Source organism: Gracilinanus agilis, chromosome 4 (assembly GCF_016433145.1).
Source record: "Gracilinanus agilis isolate LMUSP501 chromosome 4, AgileGrace, whole genome shotgun sequence".
In the NCBI taxonomy this organism is placed as follows: domain Eukaryota; kingdom Metazoa; phylum Chordata; class Mammalia; order Didelphimorphia; family Didelphidae; genus Gracilinanus; species Gracilinanus agilis.
The window spans coordinates 186,648,925-186,666,808 of NC_058133.1; the positions used below are offsets into that span (position 1 = coordinate 186,648,925).

At 38.2% G+C, this 17,884-nt stretch overlaps 1 protein-coding gene across 2 annotated transcripts; it reads right to left on the reverse strand.

The window, feature by feature from the left end:
* Window positions 1-269: 269 nt before the first annotated feature.
* On the reverse strand, window positions 270-17,634 carry LOC123247602 (nucleoside diphosphate kinase A 1-like). 2 transcript variants are annotated; one of them, XM_044676545.1, is made up of 5 exons: window positions 17,443-17,634; window positions 14,247-14,376; window positions 2,159-2,260; window positions 1,275-1,387; window positions 270-491 (listed from the first exon to the last, which is right to left on the reverse strand). In XM_044676545.1, exons 1-5 carry the CDS (start codon window positions 17,553-17,555, stop codon window positions 374-376), a joined length of 576 nt encoding a protein of 191 aa, XP_044532480.1. In that variant the 5' UTR covers window positions 17,556-17,634; the 3' UTR covers window positions 270-373. The 2 variants fall into 2 exon arrangements, with proteins under 2 accessions (XP_044532480.1, XP_044532481.1); XM_044676546.1 differs by having other exon boundaries at window positions 17,483-17,566.
* Window positions 17,635-17,884: the final 250 nt, after the last annotated feature.

The window sequence follows — 17,884 nt, forward strand, 5'->3', positions numbered from 1 at the left end:
TATGTTATTTTCACAACTACCATATGAGATAAGTAGAAGAGGGTTTGGACTTCCTTTTCTCCCTAAGTTCCCCCCTCACTCTCCCAATACTTTCTCTTTATCTGTCTCCCTAAACCTCTCTCTTCAACTAGGTATGTCCACTGCATCAAAGTTAAATATCAGTGATTTGTCAATTCTTTGCACTCCAACCAATCCAAGGATATACTAAAAGAAAAAAACATTAACAAGCTCCCAACCCTTCTAGTCAGTACTAAAGAATAACAGACTCAATAGTTCCAATGACCTTTTAATGACGAGAAAAATATAACACTGTATAGCCAAAGTAAATAGCAAGCACAAAAGTCTCCATAAAGCTCAATATGCTTCCTCCATATTACTCATAGATCCACTGCTGGGCATGGCTCTTGTAATAAACTAATTCATCAGGATGGAACCACAAGCCAATCTCCTTCTCAGCACTCTCCACTGAGTCACTGCCATGAATAATATTCCTAAGAAAGAAAGGGCATGAAAGAAAAGTCTGTCATATTATTAATAAAAAAAGGATTAAAAATGCACTCTTATTCCTGCAGCCCCCTCATTCTTATTTTCAGTAAGATTAAAAAAAAAAGTCAGGCTGTGAAAGCAGGCCTCCTGTCTCTCAGAGAAGAAAGGTATGGCATAAGGTACATATTTTTCAGGCCTGGCTCACATGATGATTAGTTTTGCATAATTGTACTTCTTTGTTAAAACAGAGGGTATTGGGGAAGTCATCAGATGGCCCCCCAACACCAAGATATGAAAATTTTCAGATTTCTCCTTCTTTGATGATTTGAAACTCACCCAACCATTTAAAATGAACCGATGTCCAAAAAAAAAAAAAAAAAAAAAAAGCTAGCAACTGACTTTTTCTCAACCTTTCCTAAGAATGGCACAACCATCACAACCACAATGGTATAGGTACAGAGCTGAAAGAAACAATGGACAATTTGGGGAGCTTTTTGTGGTGCTAACAACTGGGCCCTCTTTACATTCTGTTTAACCACCGCATGCACATACCCAGTGCCTAGGACATAGATAAATGCACAATGAGTACGTGTTCATGTTGGCTGACTGGCCTAACACAGAGAACCTCAGAACTAAGCCACCAGGAAAGAAAGATTTACTAAAAAACACAAGCCTTCTTTTTAGCATTACTGCAAACCCTACACATTTCTATCCCCTGCCAAAGACATACGAATCCCTCTAACAAAGAGCTCACATTTCAGTCAAAGTTAACAGGCACCAAGACCTACCTGCCAGACTGAATACCGAAGTCCCCACGGATAGTCCCTGGTTTGGAATCTGCCGGGTTGGTCTCTCCTAGCATCATTCGACCTGTCTTCACCACATTCAGCCCTTCCCAGACCTCCGCAAGGACAAAAGAGGAAGAAATCAAGGGAGAAAACTAACCAATGGGGAAAACTTGGCATTTCCTAATTCCAAAGACCATCTGCCCAAAGGGGATCCATTAGGGAGGCCTCCACAAATCCAAGATTCAGATATTTAGGAAAAAGTAAGTGAAGTTCAACCAGGATACTGAAGGGATAGGCTAGGTGACCCCTCAGCCTCAAATCAAGGGCCTTCAGTTCTACAGGCAGATCTACATTAGCCAAATGTATCAGAGGCTCCATTCTCATCTCCAACTCTGAGACCAAGACCACAGAGTTGCCTGTATATAAGTGAGGATAGTAAAAGTAATAATAATGGTATTTATGTGGCACTTTCAACTTTGCAATGCATTCCCATATATTACAATCCTATGATGGTGGGGCCAAATCTATAGCCTTATTAGTTTTCTAGCCCTTATCCTAGAGGAGAAAAACAAGATGCAGAGGGGTGAAGTCAATTGGCCAAGGTCACACAGGTGATTTGGAGAATTAGGATTCTAACCCAAGGGCTCAGACTCTAAAGCCAACACTCCTCCCCCTTTACCATTGATATCACCATCTCCTGAGAAACCTGATGCAAAGGCTTATGTTGGGTTTCAGAGAAGGGATTCAAACCCAAATCTCCCCAACTCAGAGTCCTTACTCTGGCCACTATACCAAGTTATCCTAGGAGTGGGAATTTACCAGCATTGATCCCAGTCCATTCCCATTATCCCCAGCTTACACAAATGGTCCCCACAAACACTCACCATGGCTACTACAGGCCCAGAATGCATGTACTTTACCAAGCGTGGATAGAAGGGGAGATCCTTCAGGGCAATGTAGTGCTCTCTGAGAAGGTCTTCAGAAGCCTGAACCAAAGAACTGAATATGAGACCAAGGTCCTAAAGTGATTTAAAGCACATTAAATCTACTCTCACCCTTGAAATCATGGCATTAGGTTATTAATCAGACATGAGGTCAAGTCCCAAATATGGGAAAGAAATGGTTACTCATTTCTTTTTAGCTTTTCAAACTAGGGCTTAGTACACTACCCAACATTTAGGATGCACTTAATAAATGTTTATTGCATTAAACTGCTTTGTAGTGTTTTTTTCTTCTTTTTTTCTCCCTACTTAATACTGTTAAACTTGAGTTACTCATAGAAAAGCCCTGAGTGTTTTAGAGATGGAAGAGTTAAGACCTTTATTTTATAGTAAGAAACATATTAAAATTAATTTGTATTCCCTGATCATTTGTCAACAGCAGAGAAGGACAGTCTAGAAACAAAGCCTGCCAGATTTTACGATTTTCTGTAGCAAATCTAAGGTTGATTTTTATGCCCAACTCCTTATAATTCAAACTGCCAATCTGCATTGTGGATTCTCCAAGAACTCCTTGTTTCTCCTTCCATATTTTTGGGATGGGTGGGTCATAAATGCGTGGTTTAAGGTACAATGATTTTTCAACATATCTGCACCAAAGAGTGAGGAGAGAAAATACTGGAGCTGAAAAACCTCATTCCAGTCCCTGCTACTCTTTGTTTGCCAATCTAAAAAAGGCCTTAGTAAGAGAAGAAGACTATGAATGTGGTTGGGAGCTTTTCACCTAACTTCAATTACTGCCTCTCAGGGCTCAAAAGAATGTAGATTTAACCAATGGAAAAGTTTTAATGTATAGTAAGTGATAAGGAACCTTAATAATCATCACTTGCTTGAACTTGTTTCTGGCACATAAGTACAAAGTCCTCTCAACCTAATATGCAGTTTAGCTCAAAAACATGCTTTTCCTCAAATGTTTTCCCTTCCCCTAAATAGGCACTTTTCTTTTCTTTTTTTTTTTCCTTTTTCTTTTCAAAACCCTCATATTTTGTCTTAGGATGAATTCTAAGACCGAAGAGCAGCAAGGGCTAAGCAATAGGGGTTAAATGACTTGCCCAGGTTCTCATAGTTAGGAAGCGTCTGAGGTCATATTTGAACCCAGGTCCAACCAACTCCAGGCCTGGTGGTCTATTCACTGTGCTACCTAGCTGCCCCTAAATCATTGTCTCCAAACATAGTGTATACTTTTTTATGTAGTATGTGTTAAATTTAAATTGATATCCCCAAGTTCTTATTTTCCATAGAGTATAATTTTTGTAAATTCTAAGATTTAGGATTGTATTATTTATAATTATAATTGGTAATTATTTGTAATTGGGAATTGTATTTTGTAAAATCCAATTTTTAAAATCTTTTGAGAGTAATTTTAGGACTTGTTAACTCCCTGAATCAAAAAAGGGAACTATTTTAAGAAGACACCATAAAGAAACCTACACTGCATCCAAAGATTACAGTGGGAAGTATTGATTGAACTGAAGGGGGTTGAATGCATTTAATGAATTGTAAATTTCTTATGCCAAAGGGGATTGCCCCCAATTGGCTTTTTGTCAATGCACCTGCCTACCACTGGTTTTGATTTCTTTTTCTTTTATTTCCCTTTCCCTTATTATTTTAGTTTTCTATTTGTTTGTGTAATAGTATAGGTATATTTAACTAGAAGATTCTTAGAAGTATAAATTAGATATGTTTAACTGATCCATTGGGGAGACTAGCCTCCCAAAGGATCACAGGGGTAATTATAAAAAAGGAATTCTTTAATTTCTTTAATTTAATGGGGACCTGGAGGTCTTCTTACTATAGAGATGTGTAGTGATTAACCAACCCACAGTGAAAGGTAGTAGGAACCTGGGAGCCCTCTGCTGAGCCAGCATCAGTTGCAGGCTGTCAGTTACTGTCAGTTAGAAGAGGGAGTTGCTGACAGTTGGTGGGTCAGTTGTGAACAGTTAAGGCTGGCAGTTGTAGGGAAGCTGGCTGCTGGGTGTGAGTTGGGGGTTGGTTGCTGGTAGTGTGGATTGGTGTTTAGTTGCTGGAATATAAAGGTGGGTCTGAGCTAACTGTAAGGGCTTTGGCTTTAGCCTATAAAGGGCTTTTTGCCTCTGGGATCTCTACAGATGGAGGTCTGTCTCAGAGGCAAGGATCTGCTGTCAGTTGGCTACTGATAGTTGGGCTGCTATAGAAAACTGACTGAAGGAGAGAGTGGTGGCTGTCTATTATTTTGGGAAGTTAGGTAGTTAAGTGAATGAATAATTTACAGATAGAGTAGGTTAGATTTGCTCTGGGTTGTCCCAGGCAGAAGAAACTGTCCTCAGAAAGCAGAGGTAGTATTAGGAATTTTAGGTATATTTGTTGGGTATAAGATTAGTGATCTCTCCTCTTTTCTATCTTTCTATGTTCTTTTACTATCTCTATTTTAATTAAACTTAATTGTTAATTGTTAAAAGCTGCTAGAAGTTTTCTTTTCTCTGGTTTAAAGGGATAATATTAATTTACAACTCTACTATATTCTCATTAAAACTTAAGATTATTAAAAGCTGCTCTCTTATTTTGTCAAAACCCCTATTTTAACCCTTACAATGGCAAAAATAAATTCAACCAAGATTTCTCCACGAACTCTATGCGCATCTTCCTCTTCCAAACCTAGTTCAAAATAGCTTGCCTAGGAACTGACTTTCATCTGGCTCAGAGCAATTTTTAGTCCAAATGCCCTCAGCACTTAGATACCAATGTATGATACTTCACAAAACAAATATTAGAATTATCATCAAATCTTATTTTAAATGTATTAGGAGAGTTCAACATTCAAAGAAATCTAAAGTAAAAAAAAAAAAAAAGCTATTAGCCTCCAAAGATAATCTGTAGCTCTGGGTTTTCCTATATTGGGTCTGCTTCCAGGATACATTATAAAAAAATTTACATTTGCTACAGTACTTTGAAAGTGTTCTTACATCACTTTCAGCGGTGTGTCCTTTCTCCTCTGTTAAAACAGATGCTGTGGTAAAATTTTTCTTAAGAATAATCATTTTTAGATAAATAAAGTTAAATTCTCCAAGCCAGGTAATTATTTAGGTTTTATTGGAAGAGGGCCAAATCCCCCAGAAGCCAGATCCCTGAGTAACAGGAGACCCAGAGAACTGGAAGGAACTGTCTTATATACCCTTAGAATAAGATTCTGATTTTTACATACAAGTACACAAGATTATAACAAGACTGACCATCCCTTCAAAGGATACAGTCACCCAGTAACAATGCCCATTGGGCAATTCACCTAGGAAACAACTATGTAGGAAATACCCCTTATTTGGTGAGATAGATCTTCTGATCATTACCTAAAAGTCACTTGATGGCTATCAGGGAAGCAGTGATGCCTGGGCTAAGAGTGGGTAGTAATGAGTGGTATCAGGTTCTGAACTAAAGATCAGGCATCCTGATGTATAATGGATCACAAATTAGGGTACCTAATATAGCATCATTAAAGGGTGGGGCTGGCACTAAGGCCTTGCAAAAGCAGTTATTTCCTTAATCCCAAACCTTAATACTGATACCAGAATATTCACAAAAGCTTGCTAAATTCATGACATGCTATCTTAGAATTACATTTATGATTATCTTAAAACTATCACTAACATTAAAATCTAATCATGTATAAGTGGGTAGAGGTATTTTATAATTCACATTATCCTTCCTCTGAACCAAAGAAAACTGCTAGCAGTTTTCTGCTGGATCATAACAAACTAAAGGTGACACCAATTGGGGGCGATGAGTAGAATGATATTGTGAATAGGTACAACTTAAGTAAAGATACATCATCAAATCACTCTAAGTACAATAACAGAAAGTACAATAGAGACTAGTAAATGTTCCAGAAAATTAATATTACTGATTTTATAATCCAGGAACAAAACAGGTTGAAGGATACTTGATATTAGAGACATGTCCAATATGTGAGCAAAAGATACAATTCACTGCAGTGTAGGTACAAGCTAGCTCAGAAAAGTCCATTCTAAGAGCTGGAGATGGAAGACTTGTTTGTAGTAGTGCCAGTTGCCAGCTGAGATGTTCCATGCACGGCCTTAGCTTCTTAAGAAGGCCCAACAATATTAGGAGGCAGGTAACTTCCACAGTCACTAGAGTCCCAGGTTGTATTTGTACCAAGTCCCAGTTCACTGCCTGCAAATGCTTTGCATTCTGTGGGGCTACATATCTGAACAGAACCATAAACTCTGCCCAACCTCCACTGTTGTGGGTCCAATATTAAACAATACAAGTAGTTCGATAGGATTAAAGATATTAGCAGCATCTTTGAAAGAGTTCATGCCTAAAGAATAGTCTATAGCAAATGCTTAGAAGCAAGTTAACATTTAGGTAGAATAATACAATTGTTTATAATTTTTAGAATAAGAATTGAAAAACAAGTGATTAGGACCCATTTAGGAATGAATTACAATAAGCCACCTCTTATTAAATCATGTGGCTGTCCATAGGGATGGGTTCCACCTAGATATAATATCCTCATTTCTATGAGTGTGTTGTAATTTTTATAATTTTCTAATATCATTAATAATGACAATTTATATATATATATGTATGTATATATATATGACCAATATAACTGATTAATTATAGTACAGGCTCATTTCATGAACAGAAATTCATCCTGAAGCTTGTTACAGAGCACTAGATATATATAATAGTAACTGTTATATTATGAACCAATCCTTCAAATTAAGAGAAAGATTTCTTTATAGAATCTATCACTGGTGTAATTCTGAGTTTTGAAACCAATACCTAAAAATTCATACACAGGACTATTTCCTTGTGCTGCTATTGGATTAGAAATTTTCCAATAGATCTCTTGTTCCTAAGTTCTCATGCAACTAAATGTCTTATAAAGTTGACTCTTACCAAACCTTCTGTGTGTGATTTTGCATGGTTAGAGTAAGGATTAGATAGTTTACTCCTCAGGTGCCATTCCAACCTGAGGGAAAAGAGAAAAATCTTGACCAACACAGATAAAAAATTGTAATGAGGTTATTAATCCTCAGATTATTGTTTGTTTTGTTGCAATTGAGAGTTGCAAAAGCAAAATTATTTCCTCTTTTTCCTGAGATATGTGTAACAGCACAGCTTAAGGGAGTCAAACTACTTTCAGGATGAACTTCAAAACTAAAGCCTAAATTAATGGTAGAATGAAAAATCCTACACCTAGACACTTACAAGGTAAAATTTGATAATATATGGAAAATATTCAGAGGAGAAATTCTGGAAAGCTGACTTAAAATTGGAATGATGTTAGAGAATCCTAGAATCTTAATAGGAATTCTAAACCAGTGTAAAGTTAAAATGTTCATAGATCTTGACCTGTATGTGGCATAAATGAGGCAAAAAGATTAAATTATGTTAAGTTTAATCCAAGTATTGAAGGAATAGAGTCTCCTGAGCTCATAGGGACCACCACTCACTTCTGTGAAGTTTGTAAAATTCTGTGAATTTTGTGAACTTTTGAACCTCATAAAGTGCTTATGTCTAAAGTGATGATTCTGTGTAACATGCTAAACTGGTCAAAAGTTGAGTTTAGCCACTACATGACAGGGTGAGATTGAATACCACCAAAGAATACTGTCCAAAGGCTTCTAATTTAATGTAACATGGAATGTATGTCTATAATATAGTCTGGGTTAACAAAATCCATGACCATACCCAGGAAATGTGCACATTTGGGTATTCGAAGGCTCAAAATAACAGACAAGATCTAAGTAACAGAGGCTTTCTTGAGTGTGGAAGACTAGGACTTGATGTCATTGGATCTGTTCTAGATTTCAGTTCTGATAGATATATTCATTCTCACTATTTCCTTTATTATCAGTTTTTCCCAGTTTCAGTATCTAAAACACTGAGTTTTCAATATGTTCCTGATCTTTCTATTGATAATCTATAATTCACAATAGGATTCTCTTCTTACATATGTAATAAGTTCTGCTGTGTCTGTAGGTACTATATTCTGAACTATCAATCTATGAGATTTGGAATAGTTCTTTCCCAGTCAATGCAGCAATGGAAAATTCCCTAAAAACCTAGGGAAACCATACTATACTTAACAGAATAATCAGAGAAATCCATATGGAGCAAAACTGTAGGAATAATAGATTTGCTAGGTTTTGATTAGGATCTCAAATCTTTTCAATTTCTTACATCAATATTGATTTTCTAGACAAATTTTCTAATGTAGGCCAAAATATGATTTCTTTCAGTAACAAAATAATTTCAGTTCTAAAACAATTTCTATAAAATTCTTCTAAAATTTCTGTTCTTCCTATATTTTCTATGAAATTTTCCTGTACACAATTTTGTAACATTTCTATATTATCATACATTCAAAGTTAACTTTTAAAATCATATTTCTACATGTTTATGACCCAATTTCAGTTCTAATCTTTTATTTCAAAAAATTTTATTTCTGATTTTATTTTTCAAACTACCTTTGAAAAACTATATTATCCCTCCTCTTAGGAGTATATAGTTGTGTCATAAATTTTACATGTACACCCAAACAAATTTCAACTTATAGTTTTTACCTTCTTTTAACTTATGTTCCTTCTTGAATTTATTAGAATCCCAAATATTCCTGATTGGCTTTTAGAAGTAAGGAGAGTTTCCCTCCTCTTGTTAAGTTGTCAAGAATAACTAAACAATATTATAAACATCCAATTTTTAACAAATTTATAAACTCAATTTGTTTAACAAGTAATTAAATTCATATTTTCAATCATATGTTCATAATTTCATATATTCAAACAACACCATATATGCCCCCTTTGAATCATATTAATAAGCAATACATTCTAGATATCCTAATGTTATATTGGAAAGTACTCTTAAGTGATCTCAGGAGCCACCCCTGCCCATTTTATAGTGACTGGGATTGCCTTGCACACCATAATGACCTCCAGCATGGATTGCAAGGTGGGCTTGGTGATAATTTTTGAAAGAAAAGGTTTGCCCTCTGTACTCACCCAGTACTCCTGAAATCTGGTTTGCATTTTACCATTAAGTATTTGTCTTCTTTATCTTCATGGATGTCTTCATAGACAATGATTGCTTTCATCATCTCCAGCACCTCCAGCAACTTGAAGTGTCACTGTGCAAGAAGGGCCTTTCTTCGGCCGCTATTTTTGGAGCTGAATCAATTCTCTTTCTCAGAAAGGTCAAAAATTTAGCTGGCCTGGGCACTTAGATTAGACAAAAGAGAGGCTGACCTCAAAAAATCACTGCAGTTCTTGTAGTCCCAGAAAGTACCCCATGGTAGTAGGGGAGAGACAATGAAACTTTTTACAGGCTTTTTACAGTAATGTAAGAATTCCCCAAAATAGATGAAGCTCAAGTGGGGATTAAAGGTGACAGTGATGTTTTACATTTCCCAATTTTCTAACAAGTCTCTGGTCTAAGGAAGCCTGAATTTGATGGCATAGCAGCAAAAGCTGAAGTCACTGAACATTAGGGAAATGTAACCCCTGGAGAAAGAGAAGTGTTTCTCAAAAGAATCTGTGAGTACAGCTAAGTGGCTTCACAGTCTCCCCAAAAGTTGAATGCTAGGACTAATAGGTAGCTGACTCGGGTACAGAACGTACCTGTCTCTTGGTCCTAGATACTGACAGGTCCTGCTAAAGTTCCTGGGTAAAAGGCCCTTCTCCCTGGTGCCTAGGATGTTTTGCGTCCCCACTAAGAGAGTTCCTGAATCTAAGGGAGCAATATTCATGGCTAGGGAAAGCCAGGAACAAGTCATCTTTGCACTGGAGTTGGTAAATCCTTCAATAGAAATCTTGTGGAGAGTTTATGAGACTTACAAATATTGGGGTTCAGGTTTGATAAGGGTAGATTGGAAGATATAATCAATATTGAAAAATAAGTGGCATAATAAGGAAATCACAGTTATAAAAATAAATGGGCTTACTGTCAGGACAAGCAAACCTACCAAGGCACAGATGGTGATTTTCCTTCTTTGGTAACAATAAAGAGTTCATTCAAATCTCTTTAGGTAAAAATTCTAGGATTGAGAGAGGCTTTTATCCTAGTCTAACAGTGCAACAGATAAAATTTTATTATTACATTCACTTATTACATCAACAAATTTTCATCAAGGAAACTCACAATAATAATCATCATAATGTTATGTGGCATATCAATTTACACAATAGATGTCTGACAATGATGCTCCAGTATCAATTAAGTAAGAACATTTACACCAAATTAACATTAGGTAAAAGAGAGTTTTATTAGAGATTATGCACTCATTCTCTAATTCTTTCCTCACACTGTCAGGCTAAAGCAATTTCCCTAATTTAATTCCAGCTGTTAGCCTGAGTTTCAACTCATGTTGTTGCTTGTTTTTGTTACCAAAATTGTTCCTTTCAATATCTTTTTTTCTTATAACAGTATTGAGCATTATGTCCTCTTATTTTACAATAGTAACAAAGTCCTGTCAATCTTATTCTATGATCTTGAGGTATTTGTTGGACAGGGGCTAAAATTACTTTACTTTTCTGACTCAACTTTGAGATTACTTCCTTCTTTTTCTCTTCCTAAGCAATAGGCTTCTCATTCTACCCCGGGCAGTATTTCAGAAAAATACTCCTCGATATTTAAGAGTTTTACAAAGGTTTACAAAGGATGCATTAGTTATTCTAGCATTCCTCTGGTTTATATGATCTAATCTATCATCAGATCTTAAGGAGTTTTATCTTAACTTACTACAATTCTCTGGTTTATCTCACCTGTAGGAGTGCTTTTCACTCTTTCCCATATCCTAATTCTCCTTCAACTCAGGGAGGGCAGAAGGGACAATTATTTATTCTTTCTCTGGTTGCTCTCTTTAAAAATCATAGTAGGTAATTTCTTTACAACAAATATTTTCTAACTGCTACTTTCAGTTCTTTATTTTCCTCTCTGCTCTGCTCTGAGCAAGGTTCCTGTTTTCTATCTTTCTCTGGCTCTCCTTCCACCTCAAAATAAGAAGGAAAGGTTGAGGGGGGTCCATCTTTCTTGTTTCTCTAAAAAGGCTTCTAACTTACCCATAGCATAAGAATTTAGAGTTCCAAATTTAGGCCAGAAGTTCTTAAGGGCTTTACACCAATTAAAATAATATTCAATAGATTTGTCTCTGTCCTTTCCCTTTTCTATAGGCAGATCTCTATTATCTCAAGCTTTTAAAAATCTGTCTAGGGTTGAGTCCACTGGGATGTCTCTCCTAGAAAAGTTTAGAAGCCATTTTGAAAGGTCATCTCATTTAGTCAGAGTTGCTGAGCTTGGCAAGAGGAAACATTCTAGACTCTCCGCAACATGCGAAGCACCATGTTTGGGAGTTCAAACACCTTCAAGCCAGCTTTAGAGAGACTCCCAGAAACGTCTAGGGAAGGGTTAAATCTTAAGAGCTCTCACAAAGTCCCAGTTTCGAGGTCGGCAAAACTCTGGCTTCCCTGGAAGTCCCAGTTTCTCCCTCAAAGGACCATTATATACACCTATAATTTTTTTTTTTTTTGTAAGCAAGAATGCTTCAATTATAATCTAGATGAATGTTCCCTAAGAAGAGCTTAGCCAGTTGACCTCTCCTGGCTGCCACACCCAACTTCTCTGACTTGCCTTCCCCAAAACCCCTTGCCCAAGCACAAGTCAAACAAATTTAGCGCCCCCCCCCCTGCAAAAAAAAAAAACAAACAAAAAAAACACCTCAAATTATTTGTCCACGGTTCCCGCTTTCTCTGAATGGGAAACTAAAGCTCAAGAGCCACAGCTTCAAAAGAGCACATTACCTTAAACAAATAACTTACAAACCTAGACAGACACTCTATACTATTAATTTTCTCTACAAATTTCACAAGTTAACTTAGCCAGGAAGAATACAAAATACTGTTCATCATAAATTTTACATTTAGCTCAGCAAAATAAAGGAGTTTTAGTTCCTCTCTTTCACAGACTTCTGGCTTATGTCAATTTTACAAAAAATTTATACAAAAGGATTTTTAAAAGATAGAAAGTGAGCAAAAAGATCTGGAAATTTTTCCAAACTGCAGTTTTTGGAAAAACAACCCCAAAGAATCCTTGACTTACCTGCTTGGATGATGAAGTTCAGGACTTAGGAAAAAGGTTTGTCTCTCCGGGAGTCAATCCCCTCTCAGGAAGGAAAATGGAGACAAAAATCCCAAGGGCACCCTTATAAAATTTCCCTTCCTGGAGGAGAGACCCCCCCCCAAAATGACAAGACCACTTAATCTTAGTCCCACCAGAGACACCAAAACTGTGGTAAAAATTTTCTTAAGAATAATCATTTTTAGAAGGCAGCTGGGTGGTTCAGTGGATTGAGAGCCAGGCCTAGAGACTGGAGGTCCTAGGTTCAAATCTGGCCTCAGAAACTTCCTAGCTGTGTGACCCTGGGCAAGTCACATTGCCCAGCCCTTACCACTCTTCTGCCTTGGAACCAATACACAGTATTGATTCCAAGATGGAAGGTAAGGGTGTAAAAAAAAGAATAATAATTTTTAGGTAAATAAAGTTAAATTCTCCAAGCCAGGTAATTATTTAGGTTTTACTGGAAGAGGGCCAAGTCTCCCAACAAAGCCAGACCCTGAGTAACAGGAGACCCAGAGCACTGGAAGAAATTATTTTATATACCAGGGGTCGGTAAGGCATGGCTCTCGAGCCATATCTGGCTCTTTTGAGGGCCAGATATGGCTCTTTCTGCAGGAGCCATAAAGTCAATTTTTTTTTCATACACTGTTACAGGAGTGCGCACTGTACGGCTCTCATGAAATTACATTTTAAAAAATGTGGCGTTTATGGCTCTCATGGCCAAAAAGGTTGCCAACCCCTGTTATATACTCTTAGAATAAGATTCTGATTTTTACATGCAAGTACACAAGATTATCACAAGACTGACCATCCCTTCAAAGGATACAGTCACCCTATAACAATGCCCACTGGTCAATTCATCTAGGAAACAACCCATATTTGTCCATGTAGGAAATACCTCTTATTTGGTGAGATAGATCTTCTGATCATTACCTAAAAGTTACTTGATGGTTATTGGGGGGGAAGCAGTGATGCTTGGGCTAAGAGTGGGTAGTGATAAGTGGTATCAGGTTCTGAACTAAAGATCAGGCATCCTGATGTATAATGGATCACAAATTAGGGTGCCTAATATAGCATCATTAAAGGGTGGGGCTAGCACTAAGGCCTTGCAAAAGCAGTTATTTCCTTAATCCCAAACCTTAATACTTATACCAGAATATTCACAAAAGCTTGCTAAATTCATGACATGCTAACTATCTTAGAATCACAATTATGATTATCTTAAAACTATCATTAACATTAAAATCAAATCATGTATAAGTGGGTAGGGGGTATCTTATAATTCACAATGCTCCCCAAAATAGAGCCCATGTCCTCTTTGTATCCCCCACCATGGCTATAATTCAGGACTTTGCATACAATGGGTGTAGACTGACTGAAAGTTCTCTTGGCTGGAATGCAACCTGCCTCAGAAAAGAAAATGGTTTTCCATCTATTTTGGAAAGCTCAACTCTACAAATTCAAATATGTTCTATAACTGGGTCAGAAATTTCAGTGATATACTAGTATGTAGGATTCTACATCATTACAAGTCATCCTCTACCACATGGGGTTGGGACTTTTTTTGAAGGTAAAAAACACAGATGTAACCTGGAACAAAATTAATCAGACATGGGTAGCCCCCTGATACAACAGCAGGCTACCAAACACTTTCTAGCACTACTTCAAGGAAATTGATGCTTTCTCTTCCCACAAAGAACATGAAAAGTGAAAAATAATTCACATCACCTCCCTTCACCCCACTCCCATCCCTCAATCCCTCCAACACCCCCCCTAATCCCATCCCTGCCCCAGGGTTCCATCCCATCATGCCAAATGAGCAAGTACATCTAATCAATAGGGAGAATAATCTACTTACCTGCATGAATTTTAAGGCAACAAGATGGAATCCTTTCTGTTCAAAGCGCTTAACAATCTCTCCAATCAGGCCCCTCTGGACCCCATCTGGCTTGATGGCAATAAAAGTCCGTTCGTTGTTTGCCATGATTCTAGAGGTGAAATGATGGGGGATGGAGCTGTAAGTGATCTGTTTGTATCATCATCCTTCCCAAGCAGATTATATAGTAAAGCCGATTTAAATCTGTCATACCACTTCAAAGTTTTATTACAAACCCAGTTACTTAAATCTGCTAGCTTTAATATTAATTTTTTTAAATGGAGTATAACACTTCCCCCAATCCCTTGGCCTCCACTCCTTTCCTATTTAATCATAAATACATTTAATTTCCCAATTTACTTGATAGAAGTGTTTAGCAAACACTGCTTACCTGGCACTGTAATAACTATGGGAAAGAATATAAAAGTAGCGATAGACTATATCTGCCCTTATCTCTTCTAGAAATCTATCCAGCCTTTCCTCCTTCACTCCCTACCTGAAATTATACTCATCTGTGGAAGACAACAGTGATACAAATTGAACCAGAAGACAAGGCAGTACATGACAACAAGTAAGTTTGTGGTGCTCCATTCAAACCCTATGATGATGACTCATTGTGGTGCAGAGGTGACCCTGAATGCTATGCCTGGAGAGAACAAGCCATCGCATGACCAACCATGCTGGAATAGTTTTGAGCACAGATGGTAATTATCTGCCTTTCCCTTGGTTCCAGTGTAGCCAAGTATAGCCAAGTGTAGAGTGGCTCATCACCAATGAGCCCTAGCCAAAAGGTGATGAATTTTTCAGCCCTTAAGACCTGCTATTTGCTTGATGGGAAATGGCGAAAAACAGGGGGAAGGATAACGGATGAAATTACAGATCTACCAACTCTAGTAATGTAAGACGAGCCTGTGGTACAGACTCCCTTCTCTAGCTCTATAAATTCCTATAACATTTAGAGCTGAGATCTCAAGAGTTCAAATTCAAACCACTCATTTTACAGATGAGAAAACTAAGGTCCAAAAACTAAAGTAATTTGCCCAAGGTCACAAAAGCTGGTTAGTGGCAGACAGTCTTGAGACCTGGGCCTCTTTCCTCCTAATCCATCCCTCTTTCCCTTGAAGCAAAAGGAAACATAGTCATTGCCTAGTTTTAGTTTGGAAACCAAGAATATACATCCTTTTGACTGGATAATTCCCATAGCAAGCATATATGTCATCCAAAGGCAACAAAGAAAAATGGGAAAGGACTCATGTGTACAACATATTTATAGCAGCACTTTTTTGCTGTTGCAAAGAACTGTAAACAAACTAGGTGCCCATCAAATGAGGATTAGATGAACAAATTATGGTATAAAGGCAGTGATGGGTAAACTATGCCCACGGGCCAGACTGGAGTGTGTGTGTGGGTGTGGGTGGGTGGGGGGGGTTGAAACGTTCTATCTGGCCACAAAACATTATTCCTAATCTGACGAATACAATGAGAAGGATACAATACAATGAAACTCCGAAAGAGTTGCCTTAGAAACAGACTGACAGATGAATATTTCCTTTCCTTTGGCCCCTTCTTTAAAAAGTTTGCCCATCACTGGTATAAGGTAATGGAATAAATATTATTATACTATAAAATATGACAAAAGGAAGTGATTCACACAAAGTAAAGAAAGCAACACCAGCGAGAATAATTTATCTGATGACAACACTGCAAAGAAAAATAAATGTGAATGAGGTAAAAAAAATATAATTAATGCAACAACTAATCATTATTTCAAAAGACTTAGGATGACACATTCGTCCAACCTCTTAGGAGAGAAGAGACAGAGAGACGCAGAATGAGACAGGCATTTTCAGATGCTAATTTATGGTTCCTTTTTGCTTGAATATATTTTTTTTACTTTCATGGGGTGCAGGAGGAAGAAAGTTAAAAGAGTAGTGCTCAAACATTAAAAACAATGAGAAGGCAAAAGCAAGTTCAGAAAAGGCCACAGATGGGTGTGGCACTGAAGGATCTTCTTCAAGAAACTAAAAAAAAAAACTTTTTTAAAAACAGACCATACATAATATAATTAAGCAACCCAATGGAGAAAGCACTGGAACTGTAGTTAGAAAGGCCTGAGTTCAAATCCAGTCTCAGACATCAATTAGCAGTGTGCGTCTTCCTCAATTTCATGTGTAAAATGGGGAAAATATCAACATCTACTTCCCAGGGTCGGTGTGGAAATAAAATATTTGTAAGGCATCTTAAAGAGCTATAGAAATACTAGATATTTTTTAAACCCTTACCTTCTGTCTTAGAATCAATACTGTGCATTGGTTCAAAGGCAGAAGAGTGGTAAGGGCTAGGCTGGGGTAGGCAACCTTTTTGGCCCTGAGAGCCATAAACCCCACATTTTTTAAAATGTAATTTCGTGAGAGCCATACAGTGCTCACAGTGCCGCTCCTGTAACAGCACCTGAAAAAAAATTGATTTTATGGCTCTTGCAGAAAGAGCCAGATATGGCTGGAGAGCCATAGTTGCAGACCCCTGGGCTAGGCAATAGGGAGGGGTTAAATGACTTGCCCAGGGTCACACAGCTAGGAAGTGTCTGAGGCCAAATATGAACCCAGGACCTCCTGTCTCTCAAACCACTAAGCTACCTAGCTGCCCTTTAGTTATTATTTTTAATAGGTTTTAATGGTGTGACATACAAGCCTCTTTTTTGTGTTTTCTGTATAAAGAAATGTTTGTGTTTATCCATTTCATACATAAAAGGAACCGGAAGAAAGAACCAAGTATGTGTTGGCATCCTAACAAAGAAAGGAAAAAGAATCCTTGATAGAAGATGCGGGTGGAAGCTCATGAGACCTTGGGATAGTCACTTCGACTATGTATGCCTCAGTTTCTCCATCTGCAAAATGACGGTGCTGAGGCAGCTGCGCCCCGCAAGGTCCCATCCAGTTCCAGGACCACGAACATACGACCCTAAAGCCCTAAATTTAGGAGCATCCCTGAGTCCCAACAGCTAGTCGGAATCCAAAGCTGGCCCTAACCCTGGGCGGTGCGGTTCTAATGCAAAGACAGGTGGGAGAGAAGCCGGGGGCGGGGCTCACTTAAAACACTCCAGGGCCCCTTAAACAAACGTTCGCGCCGAGAAGGGTTACCAGATCCCTCACTCCGAGACTCATGGAGCTCCACTTACCCGGGCTGGCAATCTGTGCTCGAGCCCTGGTTACACCTACCCGGGAGTACCCCTGTTCCCACGCGGTACCCTTCGAACCACGCGCGGAACCGCTTTCTCTTAGGCTTGGGCATCCGAGGAACTGATTCTCAAGAGCACCAGTCGGTTTCCTTTATTCTCCGCCCCCTTAGCGTTTTCAACATAGGGAGGACACCATTTTCTGATGCTCACTAGCGAATAACTACTTCCGGTTGGAGCAGCACTTCCTGTTCCGCTCAGGTTGGAAGAAGGGTGGAGCTAGCATTCTGGCTTTCTCTCTTATTCCGCAGCTACCCTTCGAGTTCTGCTTCCCACCTCTACTTCTCTATCAGCCTTGCTACGGATTCTGGGAATGGGAGGAGGGGCCATCTCAGTGCTAATCCTAGACCGTCGCCCTTAGAACTCCCCTCTCTGTGCGCCTAGT